The sequence below is a fragment of the Hyla sarda genome, unplaced genomic scaffold (assembly GCF_029499605.1).
Source record: "Hyla sarda isolate aHylSar1 unplaced genomic scaffold, aHylSar1.hap1 scaffold_69, whole genome shotgun sequence".
Lineage (NCBI taxonomy): Eukaryota > Metazoa > Chordata > Amphibia > Anura > Hylidae > Hyla > Hyla sarda.
In genome coordinates, this window is record NW_026610707.1 from 22,501 (window position 1) to 47,748 (window position 25,248).

The following is a 25,248-nucleotide window of genomic DNA, read 5'->3' on the forward strand; positions in this document are numbered from 1 at the left end:
CACAGAGGAGAGATCTATATATATATATATATATACAGAGGAGAGGAGATCTATATATATATATATATATATATATATATATATATATATATATATACAGAGGAGAGGAGATCTATATATACAGAGGAGAGGAGATCTATATATATATATACAGAGGAGAGGAGATCTATATATATATATACAGAGGAGAGGAGATCTATATATATATATACAGAGGAGATCTATATATATATATACAGAGGAGAGGAGATCTATATATATATATATATACAGAGGAAAGGAGTTCTATATATATATATATATATATATATATATATATATATATATATATACAGAGGAGAGGAGATCTATATATATATATACAGAGGAGAGGAGATCTATATATATATATATACAGAGGAGAGGAGTTCTATATATATATATATACACAGAGGAGAGGAGATCTATATATATATATATATATATATACAGAGGAGAGGAGATCTATATATATATATACAGAGGAGAGGAGATCTCTATATATATACACAGAGGAGAGATCTATATATATATATATATATATATACAGAGGAGAGGAGATCTATATATATATATATATATATATATATACAGAGGAGAGGAGATCTATATATACAGAGGAGAGGAGATCTATATATATATATACAGAGGAGAGGAGATCTATATATATATATACAGAGGAGAGGAGATCTATATATATATATATATATATATATATATACAGAGGAGAGGAGATCTATATATATACAGAGGAGAGGAGATCTATATATATACAGAGGAGAGGAGATCTATATATATATATATATATATATACAGAGGAGAGGAGATCTATATATATATATATACAGAGGAGAGGAGATCTATATATATATATATATACAGAGGAGAGGAGATCTATATATATATATATATATATATATACAGAGGAGAGGAGATCTATATATATATATATATATATATATATACAGAGGAGAGGAGATCTATATATATATACAAAGGAGAGGAGATCTATATATATATACAGAGGAGAGGAGATCTATATATATATATATATATACAGAGGAGAGGAGATCTATATATATATATATATATATATACAGAGGAGAGGAGATCTATATATATATATATACAGAGGAGAGGAGATATATATATATATATATATATATATATATATATTTATATATATATATATACAGAGGAGAGGAGATCTATATATATATACAGAGGAGAGGAGATCTATATATATATATATATATATACACACAGAGGGAATAAACCTGTGTTACTGCAATCCTTTCCTGTGAGGAATTCTTCATTATATAGGAACATTTCAGGGGGGACAATATATACGGACATCACTGTATATATATATATAGGAAGTAGATGACAGTACATATAATATTTAGATCACAGTCTCCAGTGGTTTATTATATATGGTTCTGGATCTATCAGGAATCTCTTCCACATTAATGTCGGGATCCTCATTAGATCTATACACGTCGGATCCTCATTAGATCTTTACACATCGGATCCTCATTAGATCTTTACACGTCGGATCATTAGATCTTTACACATCGGATCCTCATTAGATCTTTACACATCGGATCCTCATTAGATCTTTACACGTCGGATCATTAGATCTTTACACATCGGATCATTAGATCTATACACATCGGATCCTCATTAGATCTATACACATCGGATCCTCATTAGATCTTTACACGTCGGATCATTAGATCTTTACACATCGGATCATTAGATCTTTACACATCGGATCATTAGATCTATACACGTCGGATCCTCATTAGATCTTTACACGTCGGATCCTCATTAGATCTTTACACATCGGATCCTCATTAGATCTATACACATCGGATCCTCATTAGATCTATACACATCGGATCCTCATTAGATCTTTACACATCGGATCCTCATTAGATCTATACACATCGGATCCTCATTAGATCTATACACATCGGATCCTCATTAGATCTTTACACGTCGGATCATTAGATCTATACACGTCGGATCCTCATTAGACCTTTACACATCGGATCCTCATTAGACCTTTACACATCGGATCCTCATTAGATCTTTACACATCGGATCCTCATTAGATCTATACACATCGGATCATTAGATCTTTACACATCGGATCCTCATTAGATCTATACACATCGGATCCTCATTAGATCTTTACACATCGGATCCTCATTAGATCTTTACACATCGGATCCTCATTAGATCTATACACATCGGATCCTCATTAGATCTTTACACATCGGATCCTCATTAGATCTTTACACATCGAATTCTCATTAGATCTATACACATCGGATCCTCATTAGATCTTTACACGTCGGATCATTAGATCTATACACGTCGGATCCTCATTAGACCTTTACACATCGGATCCTCATTAGACCTTTACACATCGGATCCTCATTAGATCTTTACACATCGGATCCTCATTAGATCTTTACACATCGGATCCTCATTAGATCTATACACATCGGATCCTCATTAGATCTTTACACATCGGATCCTCATTAGATCTTTACACATCGGATCATTAGATCTATACACGTCGGATCCTCATTAGATCTTTACACATCGGATCCTCATTAGATCTTTACACATCGGATCCTCATTAGATCTTTACACATCGGATCCTCATTAGATCTTTACACATCGGATCATTAAATCTATACACGTCGGATCCTCATTAGATCTTTACACATCGGATCCTCATTAGATCTTTACACATCGGATCCTCATTAGATCTTTACACATCGGATCCTCATTAGATCTTTACACATCGGATCATTAGATCTTTACACATCGGATCATTAGATCTTTACACGTCGGATCATTAGATCTTTACACGTCGGATCATTAGATCTTTACACGTCGGATCATTAGATCTTTATCCGTCGGATCATTAGATCTTTACACATCGGATCATTAGATCTTTACACATCGGATCATTAGATCTTTACACGTCGGATCCTCATTAGATCTTTACACGTCGGATCATTAGATCTTTACACGTCGGATCATTAGATCTTTACACGTCGGATCCTCATTAGATCTTTACACATCGGATCATTAGATCTTTACCCGTCGGATCATTAGATCTTTACACATCGGATCCTCATTAGATCTTTACACGTCGGATCCTCATTACATCTTTACACGTCGGATCATTAGATCTTTACACATCGGATCATTAGATCTTTACACGTCGGATCATTACATCTTTACACATCGGATCATTAGATCTTTACACATCGGATCATTAGATCTTTACACATCGGATCATTAGATCTTTACACATCGGATCATTAGATCTTTACCTGTCGGATCATTAGATCTTTACACATCGGATCATTAGATCTTTACACATCGGATCATTAGATCTTTACACATCGGATCATTAGATCTTTACACATCGGATCATTAGATCTTTACACATCGGATCATTAGATCTTTACCCGTCGGATCATTAGATCTTTATCCGTCGGATCATTAGATCTTTACACATCGGATCATTAGATCTTTACACATCGGATCATTAGATCTTTACCTGTCGGATCATTAGATCTTTACACATCGGATCATTAGATCTTTACACATCGGATCATTAGATCTTTACACATCGGATCATTAGATCTTTACACGTCGGATCATTAGATCTTTACACGTCGGATCATTAGATCTTTACACATCGGATCATTAGATCTTTACACATCGGATCATTAGATCTTTACCCGTCGGATCCTCATTAGATCTTTACACATCGGATCCTCATTAGATCTTTACCCGTCGGATCCTCATTAGATCTTTACACATCAGATCCTCATTAGATCTTTACACATCGGATCATTAGATCTTTACACATCAGATCCTCATTAGATCTATACACATCGGATCCTCATTAGATCTATACACATCGGATCATTAGATCTTTACACATCAGATCCTCATTAGATCTTTACCCGTCGGATCCTCATTAGATCTTTACACGTCGGATCATTAGATCTTTACACATCGGATCATTAGATCTTTACCCGTCGGATCCTCATTAGATCTTTACCCGTCGGATCCTCATTAGATCTTTACACATCAGATCCTCATTAGATCTATACACATCGGATCCTCATTAGATCTATACACATCGGATCATTAGATCTTTACACATCAGATCCTCATTAGATCTTTACCCGTCGGATCCTCATTAGATCTTTACACATCGGATCATTAGATCTTTACCCGTCGGATCCTCATTAGATCTTTACCCGTCGGATCCTTTCGTCTCCATATAATGTCGGGTTTGTGTTTTCTACGATAATAATATCTTGTCTTATATTCTTGTGTATAGAGGAGACGACATCGTATAATTACTGATCAGGAGAAGAGACGTAAACCCCCAAATTATATGCAGATTGTATGTCAGCTGCCGCAGCTTCATTGTCTATTCTGTTTGCTGTCAGTGAATGGAAATCTTCATTGTGAATCTCATCCAGTTCATACAGCTCAGGGACTTTGTTACAATGTATCAGTGATGAGAACCATAGACTTTTCCCTGCACAGGGAATGTTGGGTAATTGGGTGAACTTTGCCGATTTATAGGTATCTAAGAATATTGCGCAGAACTTGTACAAACACGAAAATCCAAAGACTGATCAGTGAGGATGTGACATTAGATCAGTGTTTCCCAACCAGGGTGCCCCCAGCTGTTGCAAAACTACATCTCCCAGCATGCCCGGACAGCCGAAGGCTGTCCGGGCATGCTGGGAGATGTAGTTTTGCAACAGCTGGAGGCACCCTGGTTGGGAAACACAGCATTAGGTAGTCAGCTCTGCAAAACGGTGCGGACGCCATGTTTAATATCTAAATCCCCTCTCAGGAATCATGAGAATGTGCGGCGGCTCAGGGCGGCGGATTAAATCGGAATTAACCGGATAAAGAACCTAATTCTAAAAGTATTTCGTCCTCCGACGCCGCGGCAACGACACCTGCAAGATAACATGAGAGGGAACAGCTCCCCGCCCCCCCACTGTGACATCATCATCATGACCCCGCCCTCTACCGCACTGTAAGCTCCTCCCACAGCGCTTCTATAAGGGAGAAGTATTAGGGGACGATGGCGGAGAACGCAGTGGATATTATTAATCGTCCGCCGTCTCCTTCCGCCCATTATACCAGAAATGATTATACCTAAGACGAGCAGCGAAAGGTTAATAATCCGGTTATAATGAGATGTATCCGAGCAGATACATGATGTCATCTCCACCAGAGACTACAGACAGCAAGAAGCGTATTATATGTATCTAATCCTTTGTGTGATACAGTCTGCAGCACCGTGTATCTAATCCTTTGTGATATATATATACTGGGTGTAATCCTCAGTATCTGCTCTTATTCTGTATATATGGAATATAATGTAGTACTATGGTTATCTTCATCAGGGAATAACTGTTTTCAACTTGTTTCATAGTACTGCGTCTACCTTCATCAGGGAATACTCAATACTTTCCAACATGTTTTATAGTACTGCGTCTACCTTCATCAGGGAATAACTGTTTTCAACTTGTTTCATAGTACTGCATCTACCTTCATCAGGGAATACTCAATACTTTCCAACATGTTTTATAGTACTGCGTCTACCTTCATCAGGGAATAACTGTTTTCAACTTGTTTCATAGTACTGCATCTACCTTCATCAGGGAATACTCAATACTTTCCAACATGTTTTATAGTACTGCGTCTACCTTCATCAGGGAATACTCAATACTTTTCAACATGTTTTATAGTACTGCGTCTACCTTCATCAGGGAATAACTGTTTTCAACTTGTTTCATAGTACTGCATCTACCTTCATCAGGGAATACTCAATACTTTCCAACATGTTTTATAGTACTGCGTCTACCTTCATCAGGGAATACTCAATACTTTCCAACATGTTTTATAGTACTGCGTCTACCTTCATCAGGGAATACTCAATACTTTCCAACATGTTTTATAGTACTGTGTCTACCTTCATCAGGGAATACTCAATACTTTCCAACATGTTTTATAGTACTGTGTCTACCTTCATCAGGGAATACTCAATACTTTCCAACATGCTTTTATAGTACTGCTTCAACCTTCATCAGGGATGCTCAATACTTTCCAACATGTTTAATAGTACTGCAACTACCTTCATCAGGGACTATTCAATACTTTCCAAGATGTTTCATAGTACTGTGGTTACCTTCATGGGGAAATACCCACTATATTCCAACATGTTTCTGTAGTGCTGCAGTGACCTTCATCAGGGAATAACAGATACTTTCCAACATATTTCATAGAACTGCAGCTACTTTAATCAGGGAATACTCAATACTTTTCAACATGTTTCGCAGTTCTGTGGCTACCTTCTTCAGAAATGACCAGATTACCAACCCTTGTTGGCGTTTATTCTTCATTGGAGTTTTTTCAGAGAATCTTGGTGTTTTTAGAAATCTAAAGGGAGGAAAAACGCGGGAGATGAAACATCAGAGAAAACGGCACCTTGGGAGGGCACTTTCCTACATCAGCCAGTCACTGGAGCGCATTCACGCAGAAGTAAAATGTTTGCATAAATGATACACTGGTTGGTGCGCCAAATTTATCTGCCATCCGCGCCCCCTGGACCTGCACAAGATAAAGTCAGCGGAGACAACATGACAATAGCGCAAACGAAGATGATAACTTGGGGACATGGAGTCATGAATCAGCCATATTGTTATTCACCCAGCTTTCCCAGGAACAGATATGATTCATTAGAGATCAGTGTCTCCTCTCTCAGGTCTCTGTCCAGCATCAGTATTGATGCTATGGGAGTCCCCACTTCTTGTCTTGCTGTGAGGGTCCCACACTGAAGCTGGCAGCGCTGGTTAATGGGATCTGGCGCTCGGCGACTTTCACGCTTAATCTACAATTTATCGTCTCAGACGTTGATCTGATTTGGCAGCCGCCACAGAGGAAAAGAGTGTTCCCTATAATCTACGGCAGGGGAAGTGCGCAACACCAAAAAAACGTTCTGCCGAATTATCTTCAGATGATGGCGTTCAGCACCAGAGCCGCCGCGCCTGCACTATATGGGTTCACACGTCCGGAATTTGCGCGCGTATAATTGTGTTAGAGAATTCTGCTGTATGACCTGTAATATTGGTGGGAATTCTGCTGATCTATTCACACTGCGGGGCGGGAAATTCTGCCGCGAAATTGATCCGCAGAAGGAATTAACATGTAATTACACGCAGACTGTATCAATGGTGGCAGCGCAGGTCCGCACGGTCCTAGCGCACATGGATATTGGTGACAGCCGCAAAATCTTCAAGCAGAATCGCTGATCCGAATTCCACAATGAGATTCTGCAGTGTGAACATAACCCATGTGTCATCATTGTGTTATATACCGGATACATTGTGTTATATACCGGATACATTGTGTTATATACCGGATACATTGCGTTATATACCGGATACATTGTGTTATATACCGGATACATTGTGTTATATATCGGATACATTGCGTTATATACCGGATACATTGTGTTATATACCGGATACATTGTGTTATATACCGGATACATTGTGTTATATACCGGATACATTGTGTTATATACCGGATACATTGTGTTATATACCGGGTACATTGTGTTATATACCGGATACATTGTATTATACCGGATACATTGTATTATATACCGGATACATTGTGTTATATACCGGATACATTGTGTTATATACCGGATACATTGTGTTATATACCGGATACATTGTGTTATATACCGGGTACATTGTGTTATATACCGGATACATTGTGTTATATACCGGATACATTGTGTTATATACCGGATACATTGTGTTATATACCGGATACATTGTATTATATACCGGATACATTGTGTTATATACCGGATACATTGTGTTATATACCGGATACATTGTGTTATATACCGGATACATTGTGTTATATACCGGATACATTGTGTTATATACCGGATACATTGTGTTATATACCGGATACATTGTGTTATATACCGGATACATTGTGTTATATACCGGATACATTGCGTTATATACCGGATACATTGCGTTATATACCGGATACATTGCGTTATATACCGGATACATTGTATTATATACCGGATACATTGCGTTATATACCGGATACATTGCGTTATATACCGGATACATTGCGTTATATACCGGATACATTGTGTTATATACCGGATACATTGTGTTATATACCGGATACATTGTGTTATATACCGGATACATTGTGTTATATACCGGATACATTATGTTATATACCGGATACATTGCGTTATATACCGGATACATTGCGTTATATACCGGATACATTGCGTTATATACCGGATACATTGCGTTATATACCGGATACATTGTGTTATATACCGGATACATTGTGTTATATACCGGATACATTGTGTTATATACCGGATACATTGTGTTATATACCGGATACATTGTGTTATATACCGGATACATTGTGTTATATACTGGATACATTGTGTTATATACTGGATACATTGTGTTATATACCGGATACATTGTGTTATATACCGGATACATTGTGTTATATACCGGATACATTGCGTTATATACCGGATACATTGCGTTATATACCGGATACATTGTGTTATATACCGGATACATTGTGTTATATACCGGATACATTGTATTATATACCGGATACATTGTGTTATATATATACCGGATACAGTGTGTTATATACCGGATACATTGTGTTATATACCGGATACATTGTGTTATACCGGATACATTGTGTTATATACCGGATACATTGTGTTATATACCGGGTACATTGTGTTATATACCGGGTACATTGTGTTATATACCGGATACATTGTGTTATATACCGGATACATTGTGTTATATACCGGATACATTGTGTTATATACCGGATACATTGTGTTATATACCGGATACATTGTGTTATATACCGGATACATTGTGTTATATACCGGATACATTGTGTTATATACCGGATACATTGTATTATATACCGGATACATTGTATTATATACCGGATACATTGTGTTATATACCGGATACAGTGTGTTATATACCGGATACATTGTATTATATACCGGATTCATTGTGTTATATACCGGATACATTGTATTATACCGGATACATTGTGTTATATACCGGATACATTGTGTTATACCGGATACATTGTGTTATATACCGGATACATTGTGTTATATACCGGATACATTGTGTTATATACCGGATACATTGTGTTATATACCGGATACATTGTATTATATACCGGATACATTGCGTTATATACCGGATACATTGTGTTATATACCGGATACATTGTATTATACCGGATACATTGCGTTATATACCGGATACATTGTGTTATATACCGGATACATTGTGTTATATACCGGATACATTGTATTATACCGGATACATTGCGTTATATACCGGATACATTGCGTTATATACCGGATACATTGCGTTATATACCGGATACATTGTATTATATACCGGATACATTGTATTATATACCGGATACATTGTGTTATATACCGGATACATTGTGTTATATACCGGGTACATTGTGTTATATACCGGGTACATTGTGTTATATACCGGATACATTGTGTTATATACCGGATACATTGTGTTATATACCGGATACATTGTGTTATATACCGGATACATTGTGTTATATACCGGATACATTGCGTTATATACCGGATACATTGCGTTATATACCAGATACATTGCGTTATATACCGGATACATTGCGTTATATACCGGATACATTGTGTTATATACCGGATACATTGTGTTATATACCGGATACATTGTGTTATATACCGGATACATTGTATTATATACCGGATACATTGTATTATACCGGATACATTGCATTATATACCGGATACATTGTGTTATATACCGGATACATTGTATTATATACCGGATACATTGTGTTATATACCGGATACATTGTGTTATATACCGGATACATTGCGTTATATACTGGATACATTGCGTTATATACCGGATACATTGCGTTATATACCGGATACATTGTGTTATATACCGGATACATTGTGTTATATACCGGATACATTGTGTTATATACCGGATACATTGTGTTATATACCGGATACATTGTGTTATATACCGGATACATTGTGTTATATACCGGATACATTGCGTTATATACTGGATACATTGTGTTATATACCGGATACATTGTGTTATACCGGATACATTGTGTTATATACCGGATACATTGTGTTATATACCGGATACATTGTGTTATACCGGATACATTGTGTTATATACCGGATACATTGTGTTATATACCGGATACATTGTGTTATACCGGATACATTGCGTTATATACCGGATACATTGCGTTATATACCGGATACATTGTGTTATATACCGGATACATTGTGTTATATACCGGATACATTGTGTTATATACCGGATACATTGCGTTATATACTGGATACATTGTGTTATACCGGATACATTGTATTATACCGGATACATTGTATTATATACCGGATACATTGTGTTATATACCGGATACATTGTGTTATATACCGGATACATTGTATTATACCGGATACATTGTGTTATATACCGGATACATTGTGTTATATACCGGATACATTGTGTTATATACCGGATACATTGTGTTATATACCGGATACATTGTGTTATATACCGGATACATTGTGTTATATACCGGATACATTGTGTTATATACCGGATACATTGCGTTATATACCGGATACATTGCGTTATATACCGGATACATTGCGTTATATACCGGATACATTGCGTTATATACCGGATACATTGCGTTATATACCGGATACATTGCATTATATACCGGATACATTGTGTTATATACCGGATACATTGCGTTATATACCGGATACATTGTATTATACCGGATACATTGTGTTATATACCGGGTACATTGTGTTATATACCGGATACATTGTGTTATATACCGGATACATTGCGTTATATACCGGATACATTGTATTATACCGGATACATTGCGTTATATACCGGATACATTGCGTTATATACCGGATACATTGCGTTATATACCGGATACATTGTGTTATATACCGGATACATTGCGTTATATACCGGATACATTGCGTTATATACCGGATACATTGTATTATATACCGGATACATTGTATTATATACCGGATACATTGCGTTATATACCGGATACATTGTGTTATATACCGGATACATTGTGTTATATACCGGATACATTGTATTATATACCGGATACATTGCGTTATATACCGGATACATTGCGTTATATACCGGATACATTGCGTTATATATCGGATACATTGTGTTATATACCGGATACATTGTGTTATATACCGGATACATTGTATTATATACCGGATACATTGTATTATATACCGGATACATTGTGTTATATACCGGATACATTGTATTATACCGGATACATTGCGTTATATACCGGATACATTGTATTATACCGGATACATTGTGTTATATACCGGATACATTGTGTTATATACCGGATACATTGTGTTATATACCGGATACATTGTGTTATATACCGGATACATTGTGTTATATACCGGATACATTGTGTTATATACCGGATACATTGTGTTATATACCGGATACATTGTGTTATATACCGGATACATTGTATTATATACCGGATACATTGTGTTATATACCGGATACATTGTATTATACCGGATACATTGTGTTATACCGGATACATTGTGTTATATACCGGATACATTGTATTATACCGGATACATTGTATTATATACCGGATACATTGTATTATATACCGGATACATTGCGTTATATACCGGATACATTGTGTTATATACCGGATACATTGTGTTATATACCGGATACATTGTGTTATATACAGGATACATTGTATTATATACCGGATACATTGTGTTATATACCGGATACATTGTATTATATACCGGATACATTGCGTTATATACCGGATACATTGCGTTATATACCGGATACATTGTGTTATATACCGGATACATTGCGTTATATACCGGATACATTGCGTTATATACCGGATACATTGCGTTATATACCGGATACATTGCGTTATATACCGGATACATTGCGTTATATACCGGATACATTGCGTTATATACCGGATACATTGCGTTATATACCGGATACATTGCGTTATATACCGGATACATTGCGTTATATACCGGATACATTGTGTTATATACCGGATACATTGTGTTATATACCGGATACATTGCGTTATATACCGGATACATTGCGTTATATACCGGATACATTGCGTTATATACCGGATACATTGTGTTATATACCGAATACATTGTGTTATATACCGGATACATTGTGTTATATACCGGATACATTGTGTTATATACCGGGTACATTGTGTTATATATCGGATACATTGTGTTATATACCGGGTACATTGTGTTATATACCGGGTACATTGCGTTATATACCGGATACATTGTATTATACCGGATACATTGTATTATACCGGGTACATTGTGTTTATATACCGGGTACATTGCGTTATATACCGGGTACATTGCGTTATATACCGGATACATTGTATTATACCGGATACATTGTGTTATATACCGGATACATTGCGTTATATACCGGATACATTGTGTTATATACCGGATACATTGCGTTATATACCGGATACATTGCGTTATATACCGGATACATTGCGTTATATACCGGATACATTGCGTTATATACCGGATACATTGTGTTATATACCGGATACATTGCGTTATATACCGGATACATTGTATTATATACCGGATACATTGTGTTATATACCGGATACATTGTGTTATATACCGGATACATTGCGTTATATACCGGATACATTGTGTTATATACCGGATACATTGCGTTATATACCGGATACATTGTGTTATATACCGGATACATTGTATTATATACCGGATACATTGCGTTATATACCGGATACATTGCGTTATATACCGGATACATTGCGTTATATACCGGATACATTGCGTTATATACCGGATACATTGTGTTATATACCGGATACATTGTGTTATATACCGGATACATTGTGTTATATACCGGATACATTGCGTTATATACCGGATACATTGCGTTATATACCGGATACATTGTATTATATACCGGATACATTGTGTTATATACCGGATACATTGTGTTATATACCGGATACATTGTATTATATACCGGATACATTGTGTTATATACCGGATACATTGTATTATATACCGGATACATTGTATTATATACCGGATACATTGTGTTATATACCGGATACATTGTGTTATATACCGGATACATTGTGTTATATACCGGATACATTGTGTTATATACCGGATACATTGTATTATACCGGATACATTGTGTTATATACCGGATACATTGTGTTATATACCGGATACATTGTGTTATATACCGGATACATTGTATTATATACCGGATACATTGTGTTATATACCGGATACATTGTGTTATATACCGGATACATTGTATTATATACCGGATACATTGTGTTATATACCGGATACATTGGGTTATATACCGGATACATTGTATTATACCGGATACATTGTGTTATATACCGGATACATTGTATTATATACCGGATACATTGCGTTATATACCGGATACATTGCGTTATATACCGGATACATTGTGTTATATACCGGATACATTGTGTTATATACCGGATACATTGTGTTATATACCGGATACATTGTGTTATATACCGGATACATTGTGTTATATACCGGATACATTGTGTTATATACCGGATACATTGTATTATATACCGGATACATTGTATTATATACCGGATACATTGTGTTATATACCGGATACATTGTGTTATATACCGGATACATTGCGTTATACCGGATACATTGTGTTATATACCGGATACATTGCGTTATACCGGATACATTGCGTTATATACCGGATACATTGTGTTATACCGGATACATTGTGTTATATACCGGATACATTGCGTTATATACCGGATACATTGTGTTATATACCGGATACATTGCGTTATACCGGATACATTGCGTTATATACTGGATACATTGTGTTATACCGGATACATTGTGTTATATACCGGATACATTGCGTTATATACCGGATACATTGTGTTATATACCGGATACATTGTGTTATACCGGATACATTGCGTTATATACCGGATACATTGCGTTATATACCGGATACATTGTGTTATATACCGGATACATTGTGTTATATACCGGATACATTGTGTTATATACCGGATACATTGTATTATATACCGGATACATTGTGTTATATACCGGATACATTGTGTTATATACCGGATACATTGTGTTATATACCGGATACATTGTGTTATATACCGGATACATTGTGTTATATACCGGATACATTGCGTTATATACCGGATACATTGTGTTATATACCGGATACATTGCGTTATATACCGGATACATTGCGTTATATACTGGATACATTGTGTTATATACCGGATACATAGATAGATTGTAACACTTTACCGCTATATAACGCTCCTTGCGCATTTTATACTATATCCCAATGTTTTGCTGCTTTGATCCCTCGTTCTGGGGAAATTCCTTTAATCCGACATTAGATATTAAGATATTTAGATATTTTCCGTAGATTGGGACGTTCTGTTTCCTTCTTAGATCAGATAAATAATCTGTAAACCAGGGAAAAGTATTTGCTGCGTCCGTATAATCCAGAACATCTGATAATCCAGAACCTGCTGGTTTTATTGATGCTGAATTAGAGGAATGTGACTGTGAACCCCCCCCATCCCCCCCCCCCCCCCCCTGGTGTCAGACGATATTTTGACAATTTGGGTATTTGAGGCTTTTGGATTCCGACTCTTTAGTCTCTTGACTCTCTGGGTTTCTCACTCTTTTGGTCATAACTCTTTAAGATTTGTTATGTTCTTTAGGTTCCTGACTCTATAAGGTTGTAGACTTTTTAGGTTCCTGGCTTTTTTTTTTTAGGGTTCCTGACTCTTTTTTTTTTTTAGGGTTCCTGACTCTTTAAGGTTCCTGACTCCTTTTTTTTTAGGGTTCCTGACTCTTTTTTTTTTAGGGTTCCTGACTCTTTGAGGTTCCTGACTTTTTTGTGACCCTGGCTCTTTGGGTTTCTCTTTTGCAGCAGCCGCACAATATTTTGCAGCGACGTTTACTGGAGACCAACATAACAAAACTGAGGAACAATCGGCCGCCGTGGATCCCGAAGAGCGAAACGCAGAGCAACAAACTGCATCATGGGAAAACGGAGACCCCCAGAAAGAGTGAGGAGGAGGACGCTGTGTTTGTCTGGTGTCAGGTAGAGGGGTCTAATAATAATATTAATGCACCAAAGATGGAGACCCCCATATATGAGGTGTATGACCTGTGTCCTGTCCCACAATTCAATCATATTGCCCTTCTCTGCCCCGCAACGTACGTTCTCCACGTCTTGTCACTTACCCCCTGCCCCGTCTCATTTACCCCCTGCCCCATCACTTACCCCCTGCCCCGTCTCATTTACCCCCTGCCCCGTCTCATTTACCCCCTGCCCCGTCTCATTTACCCCCTGCCCCGTCTCATTTACCCCCTGCCCCGTCTCATTTACCCCCTGCCCCATCACTTACCCCCTGCCCCGTCTCATTTACCCCCTTGCCCCGTCTCATATACCCCCTGCCCCGTCTCATATACCCCCTGCCCCGTCTCATATACCCCCTGCCCCGTCTCATTTACCCCCTGCCCCGTCTCATATACCCCCTTGCCCCCAGGTAATCCCTCTCTCTTATCTTGCAGTGTGCAGGGAAGGAGATGAAGGTGAAGATAGACACGTCCTGTCAGCACAACATCATCTCCTCCGCCTGCCTGGACCGACTGGGGTAAGTGCCCCCCCCCCACCCATCTTATCACTAGTCACCTCCAGAGCTGCACTCACTATTCTGCTGCTACATCGTTTTATCCTCCAGAGCTGCACTCACTATTCTGCTGTTCCATCATGTGTTATCCCCCAGAGCTGCACTCACTATTCTGCTGTTACATCATGTCTTATCCTCCAGAGCTGCACTCCCTATTCTGCTGTTACATCATGTCTTATCCTCCAGAGCTGCACTCACTATTCTGCTGTTACATCGTGTCTTATCCTCCAGAGCTGCACTCACCATTCTGCTGTTACATCATGTCTTATCCTCTAGAGCTGCACTCACTATTCTGCTGTTACATCATGTCTTATCCTCCAGAGCTGCACTCACTATTCTCCTGTTACATCATGTCTTATCCTCCAGAGCTGCACTCACTATTCTGCTGTTACATCCTGTCTTATCCTCCAGAGCTGCACTCACTATTCTGCAGTTACCTCATGTCTTATCCTCCAGAGCTGCACTCACTATTCTGCAGTTACCTCATGTCTTATCCTCCAGAGCTGCACTCACTATTCTGCTGTTACATCATGTCTTATCCTCCAGAGCTGCACTCACTATTCTGCAGTTACCTCATGTCTTATCCTCCAGAGCTGCACTCACTATTCTGCTGTTACATCATGTCTCATACTCCAGAGCTGCACTCACTATTCTGCGGATGGTAAACACTGGGGGTCCAGCTATGTGCCCTTTCATCTCCCACAATGCACCACTCTTTGCCAACAGGAAACCAGCAGAATTAGGACTGCAGCTCTGGATGTTACTGGAGTGTGAAACCTGATGGGACAAGAACTGACTGTAAAATATCCTGTGTATCTAACAGTGATATGTAGAGTAGAGTTCCCCTTTAAGGTGAATTAGAATTTAAAGGGCCCCGTCTAGATAGGATGGGGGGGGGATATAGCGGGTGGTGTTGGTGCCGTGCGGGTGATCTGTGCAGAGCGGAATTATTCTGTCGCTCCTCTGGCAGAATCAGGTCACCGCACATCAGACCGCGAATTATACGGAGAAATCCGACCGCGCAGAAACAAAGAGATCAGTAATTCACCCCCCCCCCCATCCCCACGGTAATAATACAACCCCCCCCCCTATCCCCACGGTAATAATACACCCCCCCCCATCCTCACGGTAATAATACACACGGTAATAATACAACCCCCCCCCCTATCCCCACGGTAATAATACAACCCCCCCCCCCCCGCCATCCCCACGGTAATAATACAACCCCCCCCCCTATCCCCACGGTAATAATACAACCCCCCCCCTATCCCCACGGTAATAATACAACCCCCCCCCCCTATCCCCACGGTAATAATACAACCCCCCCCCCCATATCCCCACGGTAATAATCCAAACCCCCCCCCCATCCCCATGGTAATAATACAACCCCCCCCACCCCCATGGTAATAATACAAACCCCCCCACGGTAATAATACAACCCCCCCCCCCCCATATCCCCCAGTAATAATACACCCCCCCATCCCCCGGTAATACACCCCCCCATCCCCCGGTAATAATACACCCCTCCATGGTAATAATACAACCCCCCCCCATCCCCTGGTAATAATACACCCCCCCATCCCCCGGTAATAATACACCCCCCCCCCATATCCCCTGGTAATAATACACCCCCCCCCCATATCCCCTGGTAATAATAATACACGCCCCCCCCCCCCCCCCCCGGGAAAATTACAACCCCCCCCCCCCCATCCCCCGGTAATAATACAACCCCCCCCCCATCCCCCGGTAATAATACAAACCCCCCCCCCCATATCCCCCGGTAATAATAATACACGCCCCCCCCCGTAATAATACAACCCCCCCCCCTTTTCCCCCGACAATACAACCCCCCCCCCCCCACGGTAATAATACAACCCCCCCCCCATCCCCATGGTAATAATACAACCCCCCCCCCATCCCCATGGTAATAATACAAACCCCCCCACGGTAATAATACAAACCCCCCCCCCATATCCCCCAGTAATAATACACCCCCCCATGGTAATAATACAACCCCCCCCCCCCGGTAATAATACAACCCCCCCCCCATATCCCCCGGTAATAATAATACACGCCCCCCCCCCCCCCGGTAATAATACAACCCCCCCCCCATCCCCCGGTAATAATACAACCCCCCCCCCTTTTCCCCCGACAATACAAACCCCCCCTTTTCCCCCGGTAATAATACAACCCCCCCCCCCCACGGTAATAATACAAACCCCCCCCCCCATCCCCATGGTAATAATACAACCCCCCCCCCCACCCCCATGGTAATAATACAAACCCCCCCCCCACCCCCACGGTAATAATACAAACCCCCCCATGGTAATAATACACCCCCCCATCCCCCGGTAATAATACACCCCCCCATGGTAATAATACAACCCCCCCCCATCCCCCCGGTAATAATACACCCCCCCCCCCCCCATATCCCCCGGTAATAATAATACACGCCCCCCCCCCCCGGGAAAAATACAAACCCCCCCCCCATATCCCCCGGTAATAATAATACACGCCCCCCCCCATCCCCCGGTAATAATACAACCCCCCCCCCCCCCCCATCCCCCGGTAATAATACAACCCCCCCCCCATCCCCCATCCCCCGGTAATAATACAACCCCCCCCCCCTTTTCCCCAGGTAATAATACAACCCCCCCCCATCCCCCGGTAATAATACAACCCCCCCCCCCCATCCCCCGGTAATAATACAAACCCCCCCACTTTTCCCCCGACAATACAAACCCCCCCTTTTCCCCCGGTAATAATACAACCCCCCCCCCTTTTCCCCCGGTAATAATACAAACCCCCCCCCCCCCTTTTCCCCCTGTAATAATACAAACCCCCCCTTTTCCCCCGGTAATAATACAACCCCCCCCCCCCCTTTTCCCCCGGTAATAATACAAACCCCCCCCCCCCTTTTCCCCCGGTAATAATACAAACCCCCCCACTTTTCCCCCGACAATACAAACCCCCCCTTTTCCCCCGGTAATAATACAACCCCCCCCCCCCTTTTCCCCCGGTAATAATACAAACCCCCCCCCCCCTTTTCCCCCGGTAATAATACAAACCCCCCCTTTTCCCCCGGTAATAATACAAACCCCCCCCTTTTCCCCCGGTAATAATACAAACCCCCCCCTTTTCCCCCGGTAATAATACAAACCCCCCCCCTTTTCCCCCGGTAATAATACAACCCCCCCCCTTTTCCCCCGGTAATAATACATCCCCCCATCCCCCGACAATAATACAAACCCCCCCTTTTCCCCCGGTAATAATACAAACCCCCCCTTTTCCCCCGGTAATAATACATCCCCCCATCCCCCGATAATAATACCCCCCCCCCATATCCCCCGGTAATAATACACACACACCCCCATATCCCCCGGTAATAATACACCCCCCCCCATATCCCCCGGTAATAATACACACACACCCCCATATCCCCCGGTAATAATACACCCCCCCCCCCCATATCCCCCGGTAATAATACAAACCCCCCCCCCCATATCCCCCGGTAATAATACAAACCCCCCCTTTTCCCCTGGTAATAATACCCCCCCCATATCCCCCGGTAATAATACAAACCCCCCCCATATCCCCCGGTAATAATACAAACCCCCCCTTTTCCCCCGATAATAATACCCCCCCCCCCATATCCCCCGGTAATAATACCCCCCCCCATATCCCCCGGTAATAATACCCCCCCCCCCCCCATCCCCCGGTAATAATACCCCCCCCCCCCATCCCCCGGTAATAATACCCCCCCCCCCCATCCCCCGGTAATATTACATTATCTGCACTGTCTAGGACAGTAACAAACCCTCAGCTGTGAGACGCATTAGGTCAGGCTTTTCCCGTGCATTACTATCTCTGCTTGCTGTCAGTGAATGGGAACAGCCAATATTCGGGGAGGTGACGTCTTCTCTTTCCTCCATCTTAGGCTGAAGGAACATTTCAGGTCCTATAAGAATGAGGAGGAGACGATGTCTCTGCCGTACGACGTGAAGACCCTCGGTCAGGTAGAAGACGTGACGGTGACGTTGGGCAGTGCGACCCTGGACCTGACCGCGGCCGTCACCGGTGAGTATCCTGACTGATCCAGTCCTGCTCACAGCTGAGGGTTCGTTACATATTTGGAGCCGACGCTTAGGTTGTCTAGAGAATTCCATAAACTGGATACAATTGTAACAAACGCTCAGCTGTGGACAGAGGCCGGAGCCAAATCTAATCCATGTACATGATATGAATGCTCTATGGGGATCAGTGCAGGGCGCCGCTTATCTGTACAGGATGGTGAACAGGGGGGGTACATAATGAGCCCCTGCTGTCCTGGGGGGGGTCCCCTCTGTATTCTGGGTGGTCTCACATCTCTGCTTCCTCCTCCAGATGATAAAGAGCGGAAATTCTCCCTGGGTCTCCAGACTCTGCGCTCCCTGAAGGTAAAACCCCCACAGCCGGACCCCCGATATATGAATGAATACTGAACTACATACAACGTGTCAATCACAACTGATGATGTCACCGCACTATATATACAACGTGTCAATCACAACTGATGATGTCACTGCACTATATATACAATATATCAATCACAACTGATGATGTCACTGCACTATATATACAACGTGTCAATCACAACTGATGATGTCACTGCACTATATATACAACGTGTCAATCACAACTGATGATGTCACTGCACTATATATACAACGTGTCAATCACAACTGATGATGTCACTGCACTATATATACAACGTGTCAATCACAACTGATGATGTCACTGCACTATATATACAACGTGTCAATCACAACTGATGATGTCACTGCACTATATATACAATATATCAATCACAACTGATGATGTCACTGCACTATATATACAACGTGTCAATCACAACTGATGATGTCACTGCACTATATATACAACGTGTCAATCACAACTGATGATGTCACTGCACTATATATACAATATATCAATCACAACTGATGATGTCACTGCACTATATATACAACGTGTCAATCACAACTGATGATGTCACTGCACTATATATACAACGTGTCAATCACAACTGATGATGTCACCGCACTATATATACAATATATCAATCACAACTGATGATGTCACTGCACTATATATACAACGTGTCAATCACAACTGATGATGTCACTGCACTATATATACAATGTATCAATCACAACTGATGATGTCACTGCACTATATATACAACGTGTCAATCACAACTGATGATGTCACTGCACTATATATACAATGTATCAATCACAACTGATGATGTCACTGCACTATATATACAACGTGTCAATCACAACTGATGATGTCACTGCACTATATATACAACGTGTCAATCACAACTGATGATGTCACTGCACTATATATACAATATATCAATCACAACTGATGATGTCACTGAACTATATATACAATGTATCAATCACAACTGATGATGTCACCGCACTATATATACAATATATCAATCACAACTGATGATGTCACTGAACTATATATACAATATATCAATCACAACTGATGATGTCACTGCACTATATATACAACGTGTCAATCACAACTGATGATGTCACTGCACTATATATACAACGTGTCAATCACAACTGATGATGTCACCGCACTATATATACAACGTGTCAATCACAACTGATGATGTCACTGCACTATATATACAATATATCAATCACAACTGATGATGTCACTGAACTATATATACAACGTGTCAATCACAACTGATGATGTCACTGCACTATATATACAACGTGTCAATCACAACTGATGATGTCACCGCACTATATATACAACGTGTCAATCACAACTGATGATGTCACTGCACTATATATACAATATATCAATCACAACTGATGATGTCACCGCACTATATATACAACGTGTCAATCACAACTGATGATGTCACTGCACTATATATACAACGTGTCAATCACAACTGATGATGTCACCGCACTATATATACAATATATCAATCACAACTGATGATGTCACTGCACTATATATACAACTTGTCAATCACAACTGATGATGTCACTGCACTATATATACAATATATCAATCACAACTGATGATGTCACTGCACTATATATACAATGTATCAATCACAACTGATGATGTCACTGCACTATATATACAACGTGTCAATCACAACTGATGATGTCACTGCACTATATATACAACGTGTCAATCACAACTGATGATGTCACCGCACTATATATACAACGTGTCAATCACAACTGATGATGTCACCGCACTATATACAATGTATCAATCACAACTGATGATGTCACTGCACTATATATACAACGTGTCAATCACAACTGATGATGTCACCGCACTATATACAATGTATCAATCACAACTGATGATGTCACCGCACTATATATACAACGTGTCAATCACAACTGATGATGTCACCGCACTATATATACAACGTGTCAATCACAACTGATGATGTCACTGCACTATATATACAATATATCAATCACAACTGATGATGTCACTGCACTATATATACAACGTGTCAATCACAACTGATGATGTCACTGCACTATATATACAACGTGTCAATCACAACTGATGATGTCACTGCACTATATATACAATATATCAATCACAACTGATGATGTCACTGCACTATATATACAACGTGTCAATCACAACTGATGATGTCACTGCACTATATATACAACGTGTCAATCACAACTGATGATGTCACCGCACTATATATACAATATATCAATCACAACTGATGATGTCACTGCACTATATATACAACGTGTCAATCACAACTGATGATGTCACTGCACTATATATACAATGTATCAATCACAACTGATGATGTCACTGCACTATATATACAACGTGTCAATCACAACTGATGATGTCACTGCACTATATATACAATGTATCAATCACAACTGATGATGTCACTGCACAATATATACAACGTGTCAATCACAACTGATGATGTCACTGCACTATATATACAACGTGTCAATCACAACTGATGATGTCACCGCACTATATATACAACGTGTCAATCACAACTGATGATGTCACTGCACTATATATACAATATATCAATCACAACTGATGATGTCACTGCACTATATATACAATATATCAATCACAACTGATGATGTCACCGCACTATATATACAACGTGTCAATCACAACTGATGATGTCACTGCACTATATATACAACGTGTCAATCACAACTGATGATGTCACCGCACTATATATACAATGTATCAATCACAACTGATGATGTCACTGCACTATATATACAATGTATCAATCACAACTGATGATGTCACTGCACTATATATACAACGTGTCAATCACAACTGATGATGTCACTGCACTATATATACAACGTGTCAATCACAACTGATGATGTCACTGCACTATATATACAATATATCAATCACAACTGATGATGTCACTGAACTATATATACAATGTATCAATCACAACTGATGATGTCACCGCACTATATATACAATATATCAATCACAACTGATGATGTCACTGAACTATATATACAATATATCAATCACAACTGATGATGTCACTGCACTATATATACAACGTGTCAATCACAACTGATGATGTCACTGCACTATATATACAACGTGTCAATCACAACTGATGATGTCACCGCACTATATATACAACGTGTCAATCACAACTGATGATGTCACTGCACTATATATACAATATATCAATCACAACTGATGATGTCACTGAACTATATATACAACGTGTCAATCACAACTGATGATGTCACTGCACTATATATACAACGTGTCAATCACAACTGATGATGTCACCGCACTATATATACAACGTGTCAATCACAACTGATGATGTCACTGCACTATATATACAATATATCAATCACAACTGATGATGTCACCGCACTATATATACAACGTGTCAATCACAACTGATGATGTCACTGCACTATATATACAACGTGTCAATCACAACTGATGATGTCACTGCACTATATATACAATATATCAATCACAACTGATGATGTCACCGCACTATATATACAACGTGTCAATCACAACTGATGATGTCACCGCACTATATATACAATATATCAATCACAACTGATGATGTCACTGCACTATATATACAATATATCAATCACAACTGATGATGTCACCGCACTATATATACAACGTGTCAATCACAACTGATGATGTCACTGCACTATATATACAACGTATCAATCACAACTGATGATGTCACTGCACTATATATACAATATATCAATCACAACTGATGATGTCACCGCACTATATATACAACGTGTCAATCACAACTGATGATGTCACTGCACTATATATACAACGTGTCAATCACAACTGATGATGTCACTGCACTATATATACAATATATCAATCACAACTGATGATGTCACCGCACTATATATACAACGTGTCAATCACAACTGATGATGTCACCGCACTATATATACAATGTATCAATCACAACTGATGATGTCACTGCACTATATATACAATGTATCAATCACAACTGATGATGTCACCGCACTATATATACAACGTGTCAATCACAACTGATGATGTCACTGCACTATATATACAACGTGTCAATCACAACTGATGATGTCACTGCACTATACATACAACGTGTCAATCCCAACTGATGATGTCACTGCACTATATATACAACGTGTCAATCACACCTGATGATGTCACTGCACTATATATACAACGTGTCAATCACAACTGATGATGTCACTGCACTATATATACAATGTATCAATCACAACTGATGATGTCACTGCACTATATATACAACGTGTCAATCACAACTGATGATGTCACCGCACTATATATACAATATATCAATCACAACTGATGATGTCACCGCACTATATATACAATGTATCAATCACAACTGATGATGTCACCGCACTATATATACAATGTATCAATCACAACTGATGATGTCACTGCACTATATATACAACGTGTCAATCACAACTGATGATGTCACCGCACTATATATACAATATATCAATCACAACTGATGATGTCACTGAACTATATATACAATGTATCAATCAC

General features: G+C 39.7%; 1 protein-coding gene across 1 annotated transcript in view; it reads left to right on the plus strand.

Moving 5' to 3' along the window:
* NRIP3 (nuclear receptor interacting protein 3) overlaps window positions 1–25,248 on the plus strand; it is a 47,079-nt gene that overhangs the window by 14,760 nt on the left and 7,071 nt on the right. Inside the window, exons 2-5 of the mRNA XM_056554368.1 lie at window positions 15,339–15,512; window positions 15,986–16,068; window positions 20,042–20,181; window positions 20,488–20,540. Of these exons, the coding sequence (XP_056410343.1) occupies window positions 15,339–15,512; window positions 15,986–16,068; window positions 20,042–20,181; window positions 20,488–20,540 (450 nt within the window). The remainder of the gene's footprint in view (window positions 1–15,338; window positions 15,513–15,985; window positions 16,069–20,041; window positions 20,182–20,487; window positions 20,541–25,248) is intronic.